This window comes from Haliotis rufescens, unplaced genomic scaffold, assembly GCF_023055435.1.
Source record: "Haliotis rufescens isolate VD_foot unplaced genomic scaffold, xgHalRufe1.0.p SCAF_9, whole genome shotgun sequence".
NCBI classification, from domain to species: Eukaryota; Metazoa; Mollusca; class Gastropoda; order Lepetellida; family Haliotidae; genus Haliotis; species Haliotis rufescens.
This window is the reverse complement of record NW_025964383.1, coordinates 9,923,535-9,945,301: the sequence shown is the minus strand read 5'-3', so window position 1 is coordinate 9,945,301 and position 21,767 is coordinate 9,923,535. Positions and strand designations below refer to the sequence as shown.

The window sequence follows — 21,767 nt, the reverse complement described above, 5'->3', positions numbered from 1 at the left end:
GCGTCATTTTGTTACACATCAGCCCTCGTAATATAGGGAGGCAACTGTTGAAGGGTGCATCCATTAGGAACTTCGTCTCTGTGGAGTAAACGTAGTGGGTGAGTTTTACATTAATGTTATTTTCCAGCTTTACACCTTTTGAGTGTATATGACTATATTCCTGACAGATGACGGTACATAAATGACCGTTTGGGATTTGTTTGTTCGTCTGCTTGTTGTTTAACGCCGCACACAGCAGTATTGCAGCTATATGACGCGATCTGTTAGAAGTCGAGTCTGGACCATCCAGTGATTGACATTACCTGTTTGCACCCAAATACATACTTTTCGGAACCGTTCAGATCATCTTGCAGAATCTTCTGTATTAGCTATATGACGCGATCTGTTAGAAGTCGAGTCTGGACCATCCAGTGATTGACATTACCTGTTTGCACCCAAATACATATTTTTCGGAACCGTTCAGATCATTATCAATTATCAATCACGTAGTTCAGTTATGTAATACAACTAAAGATCTTATCATCACTAGTTTAAGATTATGACATAACATAATAATGCAAATCAGTTAAAGCTCGGCACTTAACCAGGACCGGTTTATATATTCAATATTGAAACACTCTCCATTATTATCACTGAATTGAATCTAATTTCAACTGTTGATGAGTAGAAACACATTGCATCTGATAATGTACGTGACATATGTCTACATTTATATATGCATACCAAAAGGTACACTATGTTGTTTAACTGCTTGCACAAAGATAGATGTTTGTCTCTAATGGTATTACACTGTCGCATGAAAATAATGCCACAAAACCTCCCATGAAATGTGCTAAAAATAAATGTAAGCGACACATTTCAATAATCAAATAATCTAGTTAGCTCTAAAAGCAGAGTCTATCGAACGATTCCAACTACATGTATGTCATTAGCGTGTGTTTATGTAATCTATCAAACAGCGATGATACCAGGTTTAAAGGTGAGCTTATTCTGCCACGACTGTTGCACCTGTCACAAACACATGCACGGACACGTCAATTGTTCACCTGAAAGAGCACGGGTACAAGTGGTACAAAATAACAAAAGGAATTACATTGGATATTCCTTTTTGTCACTGATGCGTCAACGTACATGAATGTGGCAAAATAAAAATACCCCACCCCCACCCCACTACCCCCCATCCCACCCCACACCTCCCCATTGTCACACCGTTTCAGCAACGTTGACACGTATGATATCACTGCACACTATATGAACAGGACTATGCATTGTGAAGGTCATACGTCGACTCTTATCGCCTGCATTAGGTCATGTTAACATCGGTCGGCGCGCCATGAAGCCAAACACTTTGTACCATTTCTTCGTTGGGAGGTTTTGTGAAAGGGGCAACATCTTGCAGAATCTTCTGTATTAGCTGACAGCAGTTGGTGAGACATTTTTATCGGTCAGTAATATGTTTCCTTAACTTCGTAGTGAGATATAGTTCTACATAATTAATCTGTAATATTATAGTTTCACGACTGGTATTAATTATTACACTGCGATTTGTTTGTCTTTCCAAGCCAAACTCTTGTGTTGCTGTGATATGTTTTTTATATCAAAAGACACGAGGGTGAGATTTTATTTCTCATCCAACATCATTCTTTCAACTTATTCAGATTGTAGACAGTAATAAGCACTTTCCACTTGCACAAAGTGATTTTAGTGGTTAGATGATCGTAACACCCATTCTTTAACATTGGCGTACAATAGTCGTAGCGCTAAGATCGCTTTGTGCAAGCGGGCCCAGTAGCAATGCCATTAGTGATGTAAGTGATGACGTCACAATGGTATGCAAAGCATTGTGATGCAATTTCGACCAAGTGATATCTCCTGTGGGGGCCAGTTTTTGATGATAAACGATGTTAAGTACTGTGGTCATTGGTTTAGTCATAACTTTAGTATGGTAAAGTGATTCTTGGCTTCCTGACGTACTTCGGCAGCTATTAAATTGTAATCGTAATTCACTTAGTTCATTTATCTTGTTCCAAGACACCATCACCAGCCATTAAGATGTCACGTTCCAAAGATGATCAGAAGCAGGATGGAAGAGGACAGATTGATTCAGTTCATGATGACGACAAAAGTAATTTCAAGACAAAGTCAGGAGAAGACTCATCGGATGGAGATTATAAACACATTCCACTGTCTTCAGCGACAAAAGTACAAGGGGATGATTCAGGAGATGTTGAGGATGGACTGTTGGGGGATGGAGGTGATGGAGGTGATGGTGGAGCAGTGGCAGGTAGTGCACGGCCTGAAGAGGATGCCGGTCTTCCCATTGACCATGGTTGGGCGTGGATGGTATTAGCAGGTGACCTTAAGTACACGCATCTTAGAATTTAAAGGATCACAGGTGAAAGATAAGTCTTCTACGAAATTTAAAGGTATGGTACGTTTATACACGGAGGAATAAATTCAGTGTGGTAAATACTGCGTATGTATATGTCTCCATGATATGACATGAAACTGAATTAATAAAATGCATCTCTTTTTTGTGCAGCAGAATCGGTTAAATATTTATGTTTGAAGAAATATTTTGTTTCACTGAGGTTGACCTATTATTTCAGGTAGTGTCCTGAATGTGTTTATGATAGTGGGATATGCCAAAGCTATTGCAATATTCTTTGTGGCATATCTGAAGGAATTCGAGGCATCTGCTGCCACAACAACTCTATTCATGGGAGTTATGGCAGGAACGTCCAGCTTATCGTGTATGTATTTAATGTACCAATTAACCGATCATTCGATGTAACTAGAAGGCAATGGAGTTGGCTGTATAGCTGATTGTACTTAAAAATATCATTATGAAAATATGTTCAAAATGATTATTTTGCATTGGCGATCGAAAACGTCCATTCACAAACATCCCATTCGCCTCCCAATTGCAACATTCCCCGTAAACTGGCTTTAAATTACCATTGATGTTACAATATAAGTTCATTTGATTGGTGTGATGTCATTATCAAGTCATTATTTTTAATCAAGGTTGTGAGTTTTGAAAATCACACTTTGTAAGAAATAATAGAGCTTTTGGTTCTCGTACATGTGCTTTGATTCCATTAGGCATGTTACGTCCGAAAATTGAATCATTCAAAACAGTTATATAATTTGATTATTTGATGAAATCGCGAATTTGGTAATCAAAGTTTCAAAACTGACTGGCAAATTTTCAGATCAAATGCATAATAGTACATCCGTGTTTGATTAGTGTCAAAAGGAAGGAATCGAATGCGGACATTCATCAAAATATCTAATCCTGTTTGGCTACCTGGCCAAATTGTGTTTTTACAGCACTCTTTTCCATGAACGTGATTCTACAACTGATTGGAGAGAGGAAAACTGTAATCATCGGTGGAACAATAGCAGTTGTAGGAATGCTGACAGCCGTGTTCGCTACCAGTATTACGTACCTCATCTGCACTCACAGCATCCTAATGGGTAGGTATTTCAAACAAAAATGAAATTGATCAAGGGCATACTTTTATAGGAATATCGGAAAATTCTATGATTGTTTTAAATAAGCAGTGGTAACAGAATCTAGATGTCTTTCCACTTCAACATACAATTGTTTATAGAGCAATTTCTTTCGTGATGATCACACAGAGTTTGATGGTTTAGTACAAAAAAGAATAAACTAAATTTTCAAGATTTTAATATGCATTCAATTTCAGGTATAGGTCTTTCCATGACTCACGGCCCCGCACTGGTACTGATTGGAAAGTACTTTAAGAAGAGAAGAGGCATCGCAACAGCAGTTGCCATGTCTGGAATGAGTTTGGGGGGCAGTGTCTTCCCACCTCTAGTGAACTTCCTATTGGGTGAATATGGAGTCAGAGGAAGTATGTTGATCCTCACAGGGCTGACAATGAACGTCTGGGTCGGGGCAGCCTTGTTTAGACCATTAAGTTATTTCCAAAAGAAGGCATTAAAGAACAGATCAGTCATGAATAAAGAACATGGAGATGAAGATGGTGATGTTGTACAAAACTCTTCTGTTAAGATGGCCATCGACGAGGCTAGTGGAAATAATGCAGGTCTCAGTCAAATGGACACATGCAAAGAAAAGGTTGTTCGTGAAAGAAACAGACCTGATTTGGCGATTAGTTTTGGATCACAAGAACATGATCTTTCCGAATATCATCTGAGAATGTACACAAGCAACCCTGATTTGACATCAATGTCATTGGTGGATATACGAGAGGTTCATTCACAAAAGTATGGCGATGAACAAGAAACAAGGCTACACAAAAGTGCGTGCATGCATGTTAAACAAGCTTTCGCAGCATTTGACTTTTCTTTGTTCAAACAACCAATGTTTCGGCTGATTGCCGCATTTTCTCATTTTGGTATGGTGTTTACATTAGCAGGAGCATATCTTCCTGCCCTGGCAAATGAAAAAGGCATTCCACCAACAGTGGCAGCCTTTCTGTTGACTATTACAGGTGTGCTTGATTTCTGCGGTAGACTGGCAGTTGGGTTCGTCGCTGATCTCAAATACATCAAAATCAATCATTTGATGGCTATTGGAATAGTAATATCTGGAACAGTGGCTCAATTCGCCTCTTTTTACAACACGTACCCACTTTTAATCGTATTCTCCGTGCTTGCCGGGCTCTTTGGCAGTTTTTATAATTGCCTGATTCCTATTGCCATTGTTGAGTTTATGGGACTGAAACACATGGCCAAAGCTCTTGGATTTATAGCTGTGTTTCATGGGCTTGCAATGGGGCTGACACATCCAATCATGGGTAAGTCTTCCCATCAGTTTGCATGCTATTAAATTCATAAGGTGTAAAAAATTATTAATCATACTACATTTCTGTTTTTATAACTCTTTAATTAATAAATTCAAAGCTTAATAGTTCAATATAAAATAGACATAAAGCGTTTAGACATGCTACAAATATATAACGTAATGTAAAACCCCAAAACTTTGACGGTGCAAACCTTTCAAATGAAAGAATTCGCGGTCTATCGAGCTATTGGTATGTTTGGGCAGAGTGAAATGCTGAGCAGTTAATCAATAAGAGTAAGTAGGGCTTCCCGACGCTGTTATCAATATTCCAGCTGTATTGTACCCATGTGGGCAACGAACCCGGACAATCGATGTGAAGAGAAAACGCTGTAACCGCTCATAACTTTGATGTTCCGTATATATTGAAACGTTTAATACTTCCTGTTATGATGCAAAACCATTAAATACTCGATTTTAAAACAAATGCTCGGTTTTGCTTCTTCACAGATACTGATACTGAAATTGTAATAACCCTAAAAGAAAATATAACATATATAGTCATTAAATTTGAAATATTTCATATTTTGCCTAAATTCTTACTATTGTTTTAAACATTACTTATCGTAACACATTTCTTGCAGGGGCAATCCGTGACCTGACTGGCTCGTACAACTTGTGCTTTAACTATATTGGAATATGCAACTATATCTGTGCCATATTGCTTCTGTGCATACCACTAGTCACAAAGAAGACACCAACGACACCAACGACGAAGGAATTGGAAGAAGGCCAACCACTGAAACATGACTGAGATTGCACCTTTAAGAGTGCCGTGTGTAGATGCATTGATGCCTTTTTATATATATTGTCTTATATCCCACTACATATTCGTTTGGAGATTGCATCCACCTGCGAGTTGTATCTTTACCTCAACATATTGGACATTGTCGCAGTCATTGTGTTGAAAACTAAACAAGTGTAGGTTTTTGAATTGTGTGGATCATTGGAAGCATAAAACAAAATGGCTTTTTGAAGACTGAAAAGTGAAACGATTGTGATCCCCGAACGTTACGAACATCACCTAGATGTAAATCTGCCTTAAGTTAGACAACAACTGATACACATGTACATGTATATACCAGCATTATATCATTCGATTTTACCCGTAAAGATCCGGGTTAGAATTGGTCTTCTTCAATCCAACTTGATCGGGTGATCAGGCTCGTATTCCAATTGCGTGGATCGATGATCATGATGTCAATCACTCGATTGTCTGGTCCAGACTCGATTATTTAAGACCGCCGTCGTATAGCTGGAAAATTGCTGAGTGCGGTGTTAAAAAACAAACAAACATAATATATTTCAATAATGGGCTTGGTTTGATAGGCTGAAATAGTTTAGTATAACATTCTTTATAACCTTTGGCAGTGTGTTAAGCTATTCGAATGAATAAAGTGTACACCGTTATGTAGCTAGTTCTCATACTAATGCTTGTAGTAATACGTAATCACAATGTGAAGACAAGATTATTCATCAGCCTGCATTACAACTTGCAAACACTACAATAACAAGGAGCTGCGTATGCCTGAAATATAATATTCTAGCAGTCGGCGTACTTTATCACCAGTATATGCAATAACTGCGGTAGCGGACCTAATCTTCATTTGATTGATTTGACAACATCTAAATATAGAACGTATTAGGTGTGTGTGTTTCTGTATCATACATGTCGTATTTAAAGAAAATAAATGTATAATGCGAGCTTTATGTCTAATATTTGATATTTACGACAAGGACTCATACGAGGGTAATACTGTCGTTAAAAAAAGGGCCAATATAGCTCTTGCCTGTACGGGTATGTGCAATGTCAAGGAAATTAGCAGGTCAAGGGCAGTAGGGTGACCTTGTCAGTACATACCGACTATGTCATCCCGTTTCGAAGAGATAGCATCTTGAGAGGAATTATTAGTGTCGCACATTCAAGTCACTGATTTATAATCGGAATAGATTAAATGTATTTGACATTTGATAACATAAGAAGCTGAAAAGAACTTGTTGAAAAACCTGTTGGGGCATGTATGACAGTGCAATCGGGGCCGTTCGTCTGACACACACAGTGTCTTGCATATATAACGCCCCCTACTTGACATAACATTTTTCTGTCACGTGAGTTTTAGATTGGTGATTGATGTTTATGGCATGAACAGCTGTTATAGGTTCGTGTGAAAGTACAGGTATAGAGTACAAGTGAAATATAGCCCTATGTCGCAGGGACATTGTCGAGCGATTCAAACATTTAAGACCTGTTTGTCAAACATATCTACTACAGTATAAATATCATAGGTTAAAGGCTGTGCATTACGTGATAAAGATAGTCCCTTTAACATCAGTAAAAACAGATTGAGTCGGAGTGTAATTGATAGAGTCGCAATGGGTATTACGATGACGAATCTATAACTAACAATGTGGAAGGAAAGCCCGAAGTGATGCAGCTCTCAGACGTTTACCACTTCGGTGAAACCCACGAGCACGGGTATGGTGCTGACAAACCTAGGAACATAATCGGGGCGAACCGGGATTCGAACCCACAATCATAGGTTTCTGGCGTGCCCAATGGACGCAACTCTGCACAGCGAATCGCGGCGCCTTAGACGACTGGGCCACCCGTGCCCCGAACCCAAAGTAAATAAAATGTTTGTAAATGTATAATCCTTGTCTATGTATAAGTTAGATTTGAAAAGCAAATGACACAACTGTTTTTGTTGGTTCCTCTTCTTCCATATACCCCTGCTCACACGTAACAATGAGTGAGTGAGTTGTGTTTAACGCCGCTTTTGACAGTATTCCAGTTATATCACGGCGTGTCAGCTTAATGTGGGAGGAAAGCCCGAAGTGATGCAGGTCTCAGACGTTAACCACTTCGGTGAAACCCACGAGCACGGGTATGGTGCTTACACACCTAGAAACATAATCGGGGCGAACCGGGCTCACACGTAACAAACATATGTGTTGGTTCTGAAGGTGTTTAAACGTGCGGGAAATCCATGATACTCAAGTAGCTCCAAATTCCAATCCAAATATACATATTACTGTCAAAGCAAGATAACCAGTCTTAATTATCGGGCGAAATAGATACCATTTGTCGTAAAGGGAAAATAGCTGTGAAATGGATATGAAAACGTATATGAGAAGTTGCATGTGTTTATCAGTTGCACCCACAAGAAGTTTCGCTTCACATGTACATACATGTACACCAATTGTGCGGTATTTCTTCAGAAAAGGCCCCCTTTGTTCCATGTATCCCTTGCTTCAAAAGCATTAAATATGGATGGTTAAAATGCGTGACACGGCTGTACCGTGACTAGTTCTTTGTTAAATTCAGTGTAACTGAAGCTGTAATATTACTATGTACAGCGTAAAATTTCACAAATTCATGAAATCTGAAAAAACACAGAACGGCTATTTAGAACTTTGACCAATCCTGATTTTGATAGATGAAATATAGGTCATCTACACCAGATTTTTCACAGAACATTCAGCAGAGAAGGCATGCTGCTTAAACCAGTGGATGGACATAGGTGAGGGTTCATGGGAAATTAATGCCGACTGAATGTAGTAACACACAACTATCGATGTGGTCAAGCAAACTAATTATTGGCAGTAGAAAACCTTAATTGCAGAATCATTATTGACTGGTACACGCATTAAATAATTAGAATATTTAATGTACTTACATACTCAAAAAGGCATTTGGACAAACTACAAAGTCAATGTTATATTCAAATGTAAGTTACAGATACATATGATAAATATACTATACATTGCAACCTAGTTAATATCTATTGACTCACTATATTCTTGTACCGTTGCACTGTCCAGGCAATATGCAAAATCGTGCATGTTATGTAAACATAACAATATAATCATAGTACGTATGATGTAATGACACAACTTATCATTGTAATTACGTATGTCTTATATACAACGCTATTGAAGCATTACTTCCACTTTCACTTGTATAAAATGACAAGGCTACCTTCGTGAAGTGAAATGATTTCCTTTCATATTCTTTTTGTGTTGTTGATTAGACGAAACAGGAAATTCATGATATTGACACCCTCAGATGAAGAATCATGTCAGACAATATATCCCAACCTCGCTCTTCCTTCAGTCGCTTATATATTTACCAGTTGCAATGGGAGGACGTGGTTTGATTAACGTGGAAGCTGTTCATGATAGACTTGTATGGTGAACTTTTGCCAACATTTATTTGTCTGATGATCCTCTTGGGAAGCATGATAAAAACAAGGCATCCACGGTTTTCTCACGGTTTTATGTGGACATAATCTCAATGTCAATGTTGAGTTTGATGATGGTTCTGTACTGCTGAACGGTACAGTAATGAGTGTCGATCCAGTGACACATCAAATAGATGTCGCTTCGAAAGGGAAGGCTCTCTGAACGACCACTGCATCGATTTTATGTGCCGTGTGAACGGCAACCCAGCAGAGACATCACATTCTCCCAATAGCTCTGGGTGGGTTCGACTCGGCAGCGATTTCTGGGAGACGTCCCATTCGCTGTCTGGGCTGCGTGTAGAGGGCCCTGAGCTAATGATTAGCATAATAAGCCTGACTGTGCCAGGATCACCCAAACCATCTTTGCTGCATTTGTTTATTTTATCTGTATATAATAATGATAATGATTATGATGACGACGACCACGACGATGATGATGTTGATGGTAATGATGATGGTGATTATAATATTATTTCTGCGTTAGTACTCTTGAATAAAATACAATACCTTAAAAAGAACTAGGACAAACGCGTGATGTTATCAAACGTTTAAAACATTATCAAAAGAATTACGGATACGATGTTTCGAGCATTATGAGTTGATCCTTTCATTGTATACGTCTAGGACATTCAGTGATCTATCAGCATTGGTACTAATTGCAAAGTATTTCAAGAGGAAAAGGGGGCGCCCGGGTAGCCTAGTGGTTAAAGCGTTCGCTCGTCACGACGAAGACCCGGGTTCGATTCCCGACATGGGTACATTGTGTGAAGCCCATTTCTGGTGTCCCCCGCCGTGATATTGCTGGAATATTGCTAAAAGCGGCGTAAAACCATATTCACTCACTCACTCACTCACTCAAAAGGAAAAGATGCATTGCTACAGCAGTTGCCATGTCTGGGAACAGTTTGGGAAAGAGTATATTCCCATCTCCCGTGAACTTCCTGAGGAAGTTTCTTGATCCTGACGGAGCTGACAATAATCGTATATTGTTTGTGTCTGTGTTCTATGGACGTTCTGTGTCAGTAAAGCACCTCGTCATGGGTAAGATCAATTAACATGTTTATACATTTTTTTTCCAAACTGCATCGTGTTACATTGATTTCTTAAAGGGTTAACCCTAAAGGTTAAGAGTGACTGAGTTAGCTTCGAACAGTATTTCGACTTAATGTCCAATGTGATGCAGATCTCGACCACGTTAGTGAAACCCACGAGCATTGGTATGGCTGGATTACGAATCATAATCAGGACTGTTTAGGGGATTCAAACTCAATAGCATTATCATTTTGGAACGCCTAGAGGTCGCAAAGTAGCACAGCGAAATGCGACACCGTTTACAACTGGGCCACCCGCGCCCCTATTAGGGATAATAGATGTACATTAGTATGCATCCTTAAATGTATGACTTCATAAATGTATAAAACATCATCATACGTCTGTGGCCAGAGACTAGTATAACACATACACATTGATTGTATGAAGTAGTTATAATAATGGAAGTTGTATTAAGACGTGATGTGGATCTCGTGTTGATCAACAATTGTAATGAGCAATGACGACAAATAAATATAATTGATAAAATATGGTAATATGTTTGAATGTCATTATGGCTTCATTCACTGAACATGTCATTTTCTTGCAGGCATAATCCGTGATCTGACTGGTTTATAGAACATGTGTTTCATCCGTATTGGAATCTGTAACGCCTTCGCTGCTGTAATTCTGCTGAGCGAACCATTGTTCAGAAGAAGAGCAACTGCGACACTATCCAAAAGCGATGTAAAAGAGCTGGATGAAAATCAACCATTAAAAATAAAATGACTTAGATTCACAAGTTGAACAGTTGATAGAGTAATTAATAGTTTAAATGTATATTCAGTGTTTAGATTGGGTTTAGACATATTACACATATACAAAGTGAAATTACGTGCGTGTTATACCCATGTGATTGAACATCAAAAAATCGTAAAGTATATACAAGTGCTGTGTTATATACACTAAGCATAAGCTTTACCATATTTAACTTCACTTTCGGATTTACATTCAGAAGACCTTTGACACTTGACCACATATTGCAATGTGACTTCTGTGTGTAATCTGCAATCTGCTTAAGTTGCTAAATTGGACTGGATCACGGAAATCTTGTAGACTTTTCACTTTCCTTCTGAATCCCAAATGTGATCACACGTGCCTTTCGACTTAGGGAAATAAATACCATAGAGCATTAATCATGTATTGGGTTTGATTATTTTTATCAGAACTTTAACAGAAAGGGACCTCATGTTACATCCTCTTGTGAAAACACATAAGGTTTATCTCCTAATTTAGTCATCATATCTGTCAGAAACGATTTAGAACGATCAGCAAGGAAAGAGGCATGTCCCCAAGTCAGATTGTTATAAATCCGAATGAAGGAGTTTAATTTCGCCTCACACTTTGTGTTAAATAATCATTAAAAAATGTCTTCATGAGTAAGAACGATATCGTAGCCATAGCAAAGAGTAGATAATTAAGTGTTCACATAATTAGATGTTTGATCCCGGAAGAAGAAGAAGAAGAAGATGAGAGTGATCTTTATGAAAATGTCACCGCTGACGCAGATACAATACAGTAACTATATATACTCAACAACAAAAGTTCCTGTGACACCAATATCATAGTCTACTTTTCAAACAAGTAAAGTTTGGTTTTCAATATTGTTAATTACGCAATAATTCAACATTACGAAATTCCACGCCTGTCCGAAAATGAACGTCTGCGAGCCATTGGTATGCTTGAAGCAGGATCGAGTCAACGTGATGTTGCAAGACAATTTAACGTCCACAGAAACACCATTTGGTGTTTATGGCAACGTTGGCAACAGACGAATGCAGTCAGAGACCATCCTCGGAGTGGCAGGCCAAGTGTAACCAATAATCGACAAGACAACTGGATTCGATCAACACACCTACGATATCGATTCCAGCAAGCAACAGTGACTGCCAGAAGCATCCCTGACCTTCGACGAATATCTTCACAAACCGTACGTCGCCGAATCAGATGTGCAGGGATTGTAGCCAGAAGACCCGCCAGACGTCCCATTTTGACAGGAAACCACCGTCTAGCACGTCTACAGTGGTGCAGACAGCGTCTACGCTGGACGGCCATGCAGTGAGGACAAGTTCTATTCACTTACGAGTCTCGTTTTCACCTAAGTCACAGTGATGGACGGATTCGAGTGTTAGGTGAACGTTACGTCAGTCACTGTGTCATTGAAGAAGATAGGATCTGGGGCGGCAGCGTTATGGTATAGGATGGGATTACAGCAAGACAGAGGACCCGTTTGATAGTGGTAGAGGGAAATCTCAATGGACAGTGCTACCGCGGCGAGATCACCGGCCCTGTTGTTCTACCTTTTTTGCGTCGTCATGGCCCAGGCATTACCTTTCAACATGACAACGCCTGGCCTCATATTGCTCGACTTTTTCAGGATTCTCTCCAACAAAACAACGTGAATGTCATCCCCAGGCCGGCTCGCTCCCCTGATCTCTCACCAACCGAGCACATGTGGGATGAGATGGATCGGCACCTTCGACGTCAACCACGTGTTCCACAGACACTCCAGGAAATTCGAAACATGCTTCAGCAGACCCACAGGACTTTGTGCGACGCCTGGTCCATTCAATGAGACGAAGATGTGTTGCTTGCATCGCAACCAGAGGTAGACACACACGCTAATGATCTGTAAATTGACATTTTGCCATGTTCGTGTTTTTTAAAAATAAAATCACGCATTTTCTTAAGTCAGTATGGCAAATTAAAACATTTGAACACTTACAGGAGTCTTTTATCACTTGCAAACCGAAATTATTTCAGATTTGGTAAAAAACATAACTTTGCATTTAATCTTATTCAATGTTGCAGGAACTTTTTCAAATAATTTGGTGCATGTGTACATACAGTGCCCCCGATTACCATTACCTATGGGGCACTATATATATATATTATAATAATAAGATATAATATATATACATGTATGGTTCAATTTTAGTGTTTCTTTTATAATATATATATATATATATATATATATATATATATATATATTTATATATATATATATATATGGTTTCAGTTTTAGTGTTTCTTTTATTCCTTTATATAATATATATATGTATGGTTTCAGTTTTAGTGTTTCTTTTATATATTAAAGAAACACTAAAATTGATCAATTTTGGCCATGTATGTATCTCTTTCTTACACCTAATGTAGTATAGTGTTGTATGTAATGTGTTTATTGTGCTACAGAAATGCGTCAGTGACTGATGTTTGCTTAACGTCGTTTGGCGGGCTATTTTGAGATTCGCAGGGCAAGAGCAGTTTTATGTTCCGTCAACCATAATCTCTCTTTCGGCACAATCAGGTATGCCTGTACACGCTGAAGCCGCATTGGTGATGACAATTATATTAAAAGTGAAATATCCCAAGTCCATGTTTGTATGTTTGTGATGAAAACATCTTAATCTAATGTACAATGGGTATTACCGATGGATGCTATATGGAAGTCAAGTCTGTAACGGATGGAACCGCCTCCACGGTGAAATGAATAGAGAATCTGCCCGGAAGTGCGGACGTTTGGTAGGTCGATCTCCGGCCGCGTCATACCAAACGACGTTAAAAAGATGGCACTTCTGGCGCTCGGTATTAACGGGATGGACAAGGACTGTATCGGAATCAGCTTACAGTAAACTACGATTATAACGAACGCAAAGGGACCACTAATTTTAGTTCGTTATAACCGTAGTTCGTTATAAGCATCTATACCGCAGCAAATAGTCGGGACAAAAAAGTAAGTTCGTTATATCCGTCAGTTCGTTATAAGCGTGTTCGCTATAAACGTAGTTTACTGAGTGGGGTATGCATGTTAATCCGCGGATAAACTCCATTTCAGTTCCACTTATCGGATACACGAAAATGCCCGCATACAATTACACCGGCCGTCAACTAATTGTGCCGTATTCATTTCAGTTAACTGAATGCTATTGCGTGTACCTTCGAAACTGATATTTATTCTGACGAAATACGGAATACATTTGAGAAACCAGGACAAACGTATAAATAGCACGTTTGAAGTTGGATATGTTGCTCAGCGTTGTCAGAGCCCTTTCATTAGCGGAGGCGAGGGGACACAAAGACTTCTGTTTGAGGATACATACAGGTGAGCTTCGTGTTACATGAGGTAGATTTGTATCAAATACCGATATACTAGAACAAGATTCGTGGTGTCTGTGTGTCTGTGACGTGTAATTTGTATATTATACCAGTGACGTTTTCATGAGTTTGATAGAAAAGAATGAACCCCCTCGTATACTTCTATACTATTAAACAATGCGTAGTTAGTTGAGTACTAAATATGATTAACTTTGTTCACTATAATGTGAATACGAAATGTTATACTCTACGCACCGAAGCGACGTAAAATCTATAAGCGATGCTTACCATGTATAAAGAGAACAAATCATGTGAGCAGATATCCAGTGTTGGGTGACATTCTCCAAAGAGTTCTGTCAAAAGAAATTGCAATAAACTTGACTGATTTCATTAAACAGACAATGATACTTCAACCTTAAAGTAACAAATGGAGCAGTGCAATGATACGGACAAATTACTGCCACGATTATGTCCGAGCTTGTTAGGTTGGGCTGAAAAGGTATTGTTAATCACTGACCCTCACAGAAGGCCGCCATTTCAACACGTGTTCGTAATCGGCTTGGCGATAAGAGAAGTGTGTGTGGTCGTCCGTCGCTGAAGATATATATGTAGGTCAGTCACAAGATTAAAGATAATTTGTGACTATACACAAGCACAGATAGGTATGTATATGTTTACACAATATTATCGTGGTGAAGATGACAGGAACGCATTGTATCTGACACTTGCGTTGCTATATATTCGTGTAACATACAGGCTTGTACGGATTTCGGATCATAATAGGTGAACGTACCTTATGTGTTGTGGTAGAAACTGACATAGGGATCAGGTGAAAAGGCTCTGTTACTTGGTTGATTGTTTACCATCGGAACTTGATGACGTGGATCGTTTTTCGTGTTTTCAATCACCATACTGTCCGTACTGACAGTTCACAGTTATTTATATGGATTGTTTGGTGGTTTTTTTCAGCCTTAAACTACATTCAAACAATCACTGATAGTTACAAGCAGCCACATTCACTTTCTAGGAAAATGTCACATTGGTATTGTGTAAATGCATTTTCATAAATTATATAGGTCCAATGTGCTATCAACAGCAGTAAACATGACACAAGATTCAAAAACGTGTCGAAAGGACGAAGCTGACAGAGACGGACATGTAGTTGTGACACCAGATACAAACAACGGAAAACTGTTCATACCGAAGACGGGAGAGGTCGTTGATGGGGAAGACAGTTTGTTGGGAACGGTGACAGAAGAAGGTGGGACTGGAGCTGGGGTAGATGCCGAGAAGCTGAACATGTTGCATGATGGTGGTAATGGCGAGCTACCAGATGACAGTCAACCAGAGCAAGAGGATGATGGTGTACCTATCGATCGTGGATGGGCTTGGGTAGTGTTAGCAGGTGATCGATTGTGCATATTTCTACGTCCATCCAGATAACAGAAACAAATATGTTTGTCAGAATAGAAGATATAGTACTCTGTCACAATCATTCTATAGCATATGGAATCTAACATTTAAGAATTCTGGATTAAATCTGTCCCTTCTTGATGCATTTCGAAAACAATTAAATTGTAAAAAAATCACGTCTTGGTAATCACTGATACCACATTGTATTTTATCCTATTCGGTGTCTTCTCGTCTCACTCCAGGGAGTTTCCTGAATGTTGTTTTAATGGTTGGGTATGGACGGTCCATTGCCATATTCTTTGTGGCATACTTGGAAGAATTCGAGGCATCTGCTACAAAAACAACCTTGTTCATGGGTGTGATGGCAGGGACGTACAGTATAAGTTGTGAGTATTAATCAATACATGCAAATGTAAACTTTTTTTGTAAAGAAAGACATCCTCATGTTCCTGTATACCGCTGCATACTGATACAAAATGTACATTGATAATTACTGTGATGATTGTGTTATGTTATGGACACAAATAATCTATCTCGTGTTCCCTCTCGGCTGGCAACATATTCTGACCCTTATGGTCGTATAGATGATATATTTAGTGTACTAATTTTTAGTATTTTAACAAAACCATGTTCTGTATGTCAACAGCTCTCATGTCGATGAACATAATTCTGCAACTGCTTGGGGAGAGAAAAACTGTACTTCTTGGTGGGACTATATCAGCTGTAGGAATGCTGACAGGAGTTTTCGCCACCAGTATTACATACCTCATCTGCACTCACAGCATTCTCATCGGTGCGTAAATCAACTATTCATGTTAACAAATACAGATATACATAATGACACAGAATAATAATTTATGGCACAAGTAAATGCATATGAGACTTTTTAACATTAGGTCCCTTTATATGGCCATTATTGTATACATATATGTTTATAAAATGTTTATGTTTGCACATTATACCAAAATGTAAACAACTATTAAAGGCTTGAATGAGTTGGACGCACTCCGAAAAAAATAGATCAGTTATGCAACGGCGTAACAAAATGATGCAGGTCTTGGACATTAAGAATTATACTTTAAAAACGAGCATAAAATTCTGGTATGAGTAAGAGACATCAGGCTGCAGAGACATATTCAGATTGAAGCATAATGTGTCACTATGTAAGCTGTATTGTAGGATGTTGTAATCATGTAACACTATAAGCATCTTGAACAAAACATTAATGAAATGATTCATTTACTTTCAGGTATAGGGCATTCCATGATTCATGCTCCAGCATTGGTATTGATCGGAAAGTACTTCAAGAAGAGAAGAGGCATTGCCACAGCAGTTGCCATGTCTGGAATTAGTATTGGGGGCAGCGTTTTCCCACCCCTTGTTCGTTTCTTATTAGATGAATATGGTGTCAGAGGAAGTATGTTGATCCTAACAGGGCTGACAATGAACATGTGGGTCGGGGCTGCGTTGTTTAGACCATTAAGTTTCTTTCAAAAAAGGATACCAAAAAACCCATCCGTCATGAGTGAAGGGCGAAAACATGACCAAAGACAAGGCAATGAAAAACATGGAAATGAATATGATGTGGTTCGAGTATGTTCTGTAAAGGAACTCACTAGTGTTAATGGTGGACAAGCAGTTGTCACATTTGCGAGTCAATCAAATAGAGCAGAGGGACAGACTAGTGCAATTATCCGCAAACGTACAAGACAAGAATCAGTTGTCAGCATTGAATCACAAGTAGATTCCCTCTCAGAAAGCCAGATTAGATTGTACACAAGTAACCCAGATTTGACATCAATGTCAATGGTGGATATTACAGAAGTTAATGCTGAATCAGTTGACAATGAACAGGAATCAAAAGAAGCCAAAAGTTGTGGCATGTATGTGAAACGAGCCTTATCAGCATTTGACTTTTCCTTGTTCAAACAACCAATGTTTCAGTTGATTGTTGCATTTGTTCATTTTGGGGTAATATTTGGATTGGTTGGAATCTACCTTCCTGCCCTGGCAAAGGAAAAGGGCATCTCACAAACAGATGCAGCATATTTGTTGACTTTGTCGTGTGTTCTGGATTTTTTCAGCAGACTTGCTGTCGGGTTCGTTGCCGATCTCAAATACATCAAAATAAATCATTTGATGGTTATTGGAATACTTATATCTGGAATGGCAACACAGTTTGTCTATTTTTTCAACACGTATGCTCTTCTCGTCGTATTCTCTGTGATTGTCGGACTCTTTGGCAGTTTTTATCACTGCCTTATTCCTGTTGCCATTGTCGACTTCATGGGACTTGAAAACATGGCGAAGGTTCTTGGATTTATAGCTGTGTTCCACGGTTTAGCCATATCTGTGACGCATCCGATCATGGGTAAGATCGTCATTAAATATTTTATGTTTGTAATGTTATGCTGTAATTGACCATGAGCATTCATCGAGATACAAGTATAATAGTTCTGTTAAAAGTACATGTAGTAGTAACATTGATAAACGTAAGGGAACATGACTTGTACATTGTTTGGCCATCCACACAATATACACACTAATAATACCTTGTGCAATGCATCCTTGACATTTGGTTGGCAGGCCATGCAAATTACCGAAATATATTGACTGATAATAATGTGGGTGGGGCTTGCAATGCATTCTTGCGATGAACGATGTCACCGATTTTGTCTACAATCTGTTGGTGATATTGATTAAATACCAAGCACTCTGTCTGAAGCTACTGGTATTTACACTGTTCACATCAGTTTGTAGGTTTATACATCCAAAAATGGAACAGATTGAAGTCAGCTCTAAATATACGAATGTCTGTTAAGGTAAAACATTATGAATTCCATTAAAAAAGAAGTCTTGGCCCACCCCAACAAACAGTCATTCGCAAGTGATTCAAGGTAAATGTTCTTTGATTTGAACTGCAAATATGTCGGACAATATATTTCACTATATACGATGCAAATAAATGAGGAGAGTGTGAGTCATCAAGACATATCTTCAGACCTGTATGGTATTGACAATTGGAATTGATCTGATCTTATTTATTATTGGGTATGCGATCTGATCTAGTGGTTTCTGGTGCTTGGTTGGATGGGATAGTGGCGCACGAGGTTGTTCAAGAGGTCAGGGGTCAAATTCAAAATTTGCACTTTGCGTTTTGCAGTCAGTGTCACTAATGGCTAGAAATGCACGAATTATTCGAGGCAGAACTTCTGATGATGTCGACAAATGTCAGATTGGCTCGTGTTGTTCCACTCATCAGTGAGAGCTGCACCGAGTTCATTGAGACTGGTCGGTGGATTGTGACGTTGGCGCACACGTCTGCCAATAACGTCCAGACGTGTTTCATGGGGGAAAGGTCAGGACTGGGTGTTGGCCAAGGCATGTCATAGATGCCTTCAGTTGGATGAATTAGATCACAATTATCAAATATGTTTAATATAGGGTATATGAGAGTTTGGGTCCAAGAAAACAATATGCGTCTGCTCACAACCGAGTCTGAGTGACAATAGTAAATCTGATATAGTATCCCCTCAACGTGCTGTCCGAGGTCACGTGCTTCATGACTTTCACAATGCTATGTTTTAGGATTGATTTCTTCATAAATGTTCGTTTCACATAAATCACTTGCTTTTATTGCCAGTTTTCGGTACTTTCGCCACATTATTGTCCGTGTCCAAATTCAATTTACCAGTGCTGGTCATAGGCCAACATACTTTAGTTGTTAATACGGTCAGGTATAATGATTTGTTTGATTGCTTGTCATCACATCTTAAAGAAGCAGCGGAGTAAACTGACTATAACAGTCCAGTTACCACCTTGCCGAAGTCCGCTGGACGTATGAAGTTATATTTTGGCTGGACTATCAATCCAAATCTCGTAACAAAATCGCCATCATGTTCGTAAACAACATGGCGACTGTCGTGCAGAGTTTGCTCCACTGCAGAATTTGGAAAGCATGTGTAACGTTAACTGGGCGTCGACAACAGATGTTTTCCAATTGGTTCATTTTTATAATCAAAGTGCTAGTGCTCGACGTGCTATATTCCACATGCACTGGGTGTCTACGCCAGGGAATGTGAAACCTTTCTTCGACTAATTTGATGAGATCGTCTTGACTCAACACCGCCATTTTGTTTGAAGCAAATGTAAGTTATAATAGAGGTGGAGTTCAATCCGTCAATATGAGGGACATAGAAGTGACATATATCGTTATTGCGACTGGTGGCGCTGCGATCGAGCAATGAAATTCAAGCCTAATTCAGCAAAGATTGAAATTTGACTTTTCGAGACAGTTAACTGCCTTGTCTCGGAAAATGCTGTCATTGATAATTACTTATTTACAATCAGAAGTGTTAAAAGTATATTGCTGATTTAGGCGTACATTTACTGACCCACGTCTCCATTAACTTCGGTACCACAACTGGTTATGTTAGGCTGTATTAGCCATTGTTAAATGGAACGTTTAAAAATATTTTGTTGAAATCTGACTACTTTGTGATAATAATGCCCTGCGTATTTTTGTTACAGGGACAATCCGTGACCTGACCAGTTCATACACCCTTTGTTTCAACTACATTGGAATATGTAACTTCATAGCTGCAATATTTCTACTTTGTGTACCGCTCGTCAGACGTCGGGCGAACAGAATGAAGTCAGAGAGTTCCCTTATGGACATTGAAGAAAACCGACCACTGAAAAGTAATTGATGTATCAAGGACGTTTTGTGCAACTATAAACGTTGAATAAACTGTTTTACAAAGACACATGCCACATGTCTGTGCGTTGAACTCATATCTTTATATTATGTGCGAGTGTTATGCTTATATTTATTTCTTTAAATAAAAATTCAAACTGGCATTTTATGTGTGATGATATGTATAAATCAAATAATACAACTATCGATATCTTCATATGCCCTCGGGAAACTCATATATATGTCTACGGTTTTATGGATTAGCTGTCTCTTGCGAATGAATGATGTGAGCAGATACTCTGTAATAGCGTATACTATATGTTAATCTGTGTCACTGATGAATGAAAATGAAGAGCAAAACGTATGAAATGTCAACCCTAAAATGAAACTTTTATTATTTACTTCAGTGTGAAAGACTGAGTTTTCCGAAGTTGAGAAAAGTGACATTTTTATTGCAGTGAACATAACACTTGATATGTCACTGCTGTGAACATAACACTTCGACGGAATTATTGTCATACAAAAGTTACCTCCCTTTAAATTGTCTCTCTTTGTCGTAAGTGACAAGCCCGAACACAAACTGTTGAGTTCTTTTTACGTTAGTCCACATTAACAAGGCAAAAAATTGAAAGACGGCTGTTTATGAAGTTAATATCACTTCTTGCCGTTTGTTATTCTCTCGAAAATGTTTCCTTGTAATCTCTTAATCCCTCATTATACTCGTCAATCGAGACAGTTCGTTTCACAAAGCGCCATTTTTGTTACTTGACCAGTGTGTATTCTTTCGCTTTTAACAGTGGTCTCCAAGTTTTCAAGAATATTTTTTTTGTGAAAGTTGATTTTGAAAATAATCATATCTTTATATATGATAAAGAATTTTCGTGACCCTAAATATTTTTTGATACTTTTGTTTAGATTTGTTTAAGATTTTGCTGACACAAAACTATTTTTTAAGTCGCAAATACAAGGGGTTGTGAACCGTCCCTGCGTGTTAGGTAGGGAGGATCTACCTTTGAAGGTTTTACATTTGTAATGAATTAATTTAATTTACTGGTAGACAACTACACAAAAGAGAATATGATAGGACATGCCATGTTTCTCTCATCGAGTGACGGGGGTAAAAAGAGATATTCGACACTCGACACATGTAATATCCTCTATCACTTAATACAACCTATTGTGACGTTTTTTGCATTAGTTTGTCATGTCATTAATAATGGATGACGTTATACTAGTGTGCTCAACATTGGACAAAGTAAGATCATGTTGCTTCAACTGACCAGTCAGAATTTAAAATCACTGTAATCTCATTTCGGAACGATTTTAGCACTTACTCAAAATACAAGGGAGCTATGGTACGGACCTAGGTATGTGCATGTAATATTTATTATATAGCTAG

The 21,767-nt window shown here is 38.6% G+C and overlaps 1 protein-coding gene across 1 annotated transcript; it reads left to right on the top strand.

Annotated features, from left to right (window-relative positions):
- The first annotated feature begins 1,287 nt into the window (after positions 1 to 1,287).
- LOC124125934 lies at positions 1,288 to 20,525 on the top strand. The gene is made up of 12 exons (XM_048391077.1): positions 1,288 to 1,437; positions 2,031 to 2,353; positions 2,610 to 2,753; positions 3,334 to 3,480; positions 3,714 to 4,790; positions 5,419 to 5,568; positions 14,182 to 14,266; positions 15,336 to 15,664; positions 15,915 to 16,058; positions 16,319 to 16,465; positions 16,922 to 18,043; positions 20,203 to 20,525. Exons 2-12 carry the CDS (start codon positions 2,053 to 2,055, stop codon positions 20,379 to 20,381), a joined length of 3,825 nt encoding a protein of 1,274 aa, XP_048247034.1. The 5' UTR covers positions 1,288 to 1,437; positions 2,031 to 2,052; the 3' UTR covers positions 20,382 to 20,525.
- The last annotated feature ends 1,242 nt before the right edge of the window (positions 20,526 to 21,767 follow it).

Bases quoted from the DNA above. Each gene is read 5' to 3' on its own strand.
- LOC124125934 (XM_048391077.1), top strand. From the start codon at position 2,053: ATGTCACGTTCCAAAGATGATCAGAAGCAGGATGGAAGAGGACAGATT. The intron at 2,354-2,609 runs GTGACCTTAAGT...CTATTATTTCAG, and splicing joins GGCGTGGATGGTATTAGCAG to GTAGTGTCCTGAATGTGTTT. The intron at 3,481-3,713 runs GTAGGTATTTCA...ATTCAATTTCAG, and splicing joins CACTCACAGCATCCTAATGG to GTATAGGTCTTTCCATGACT.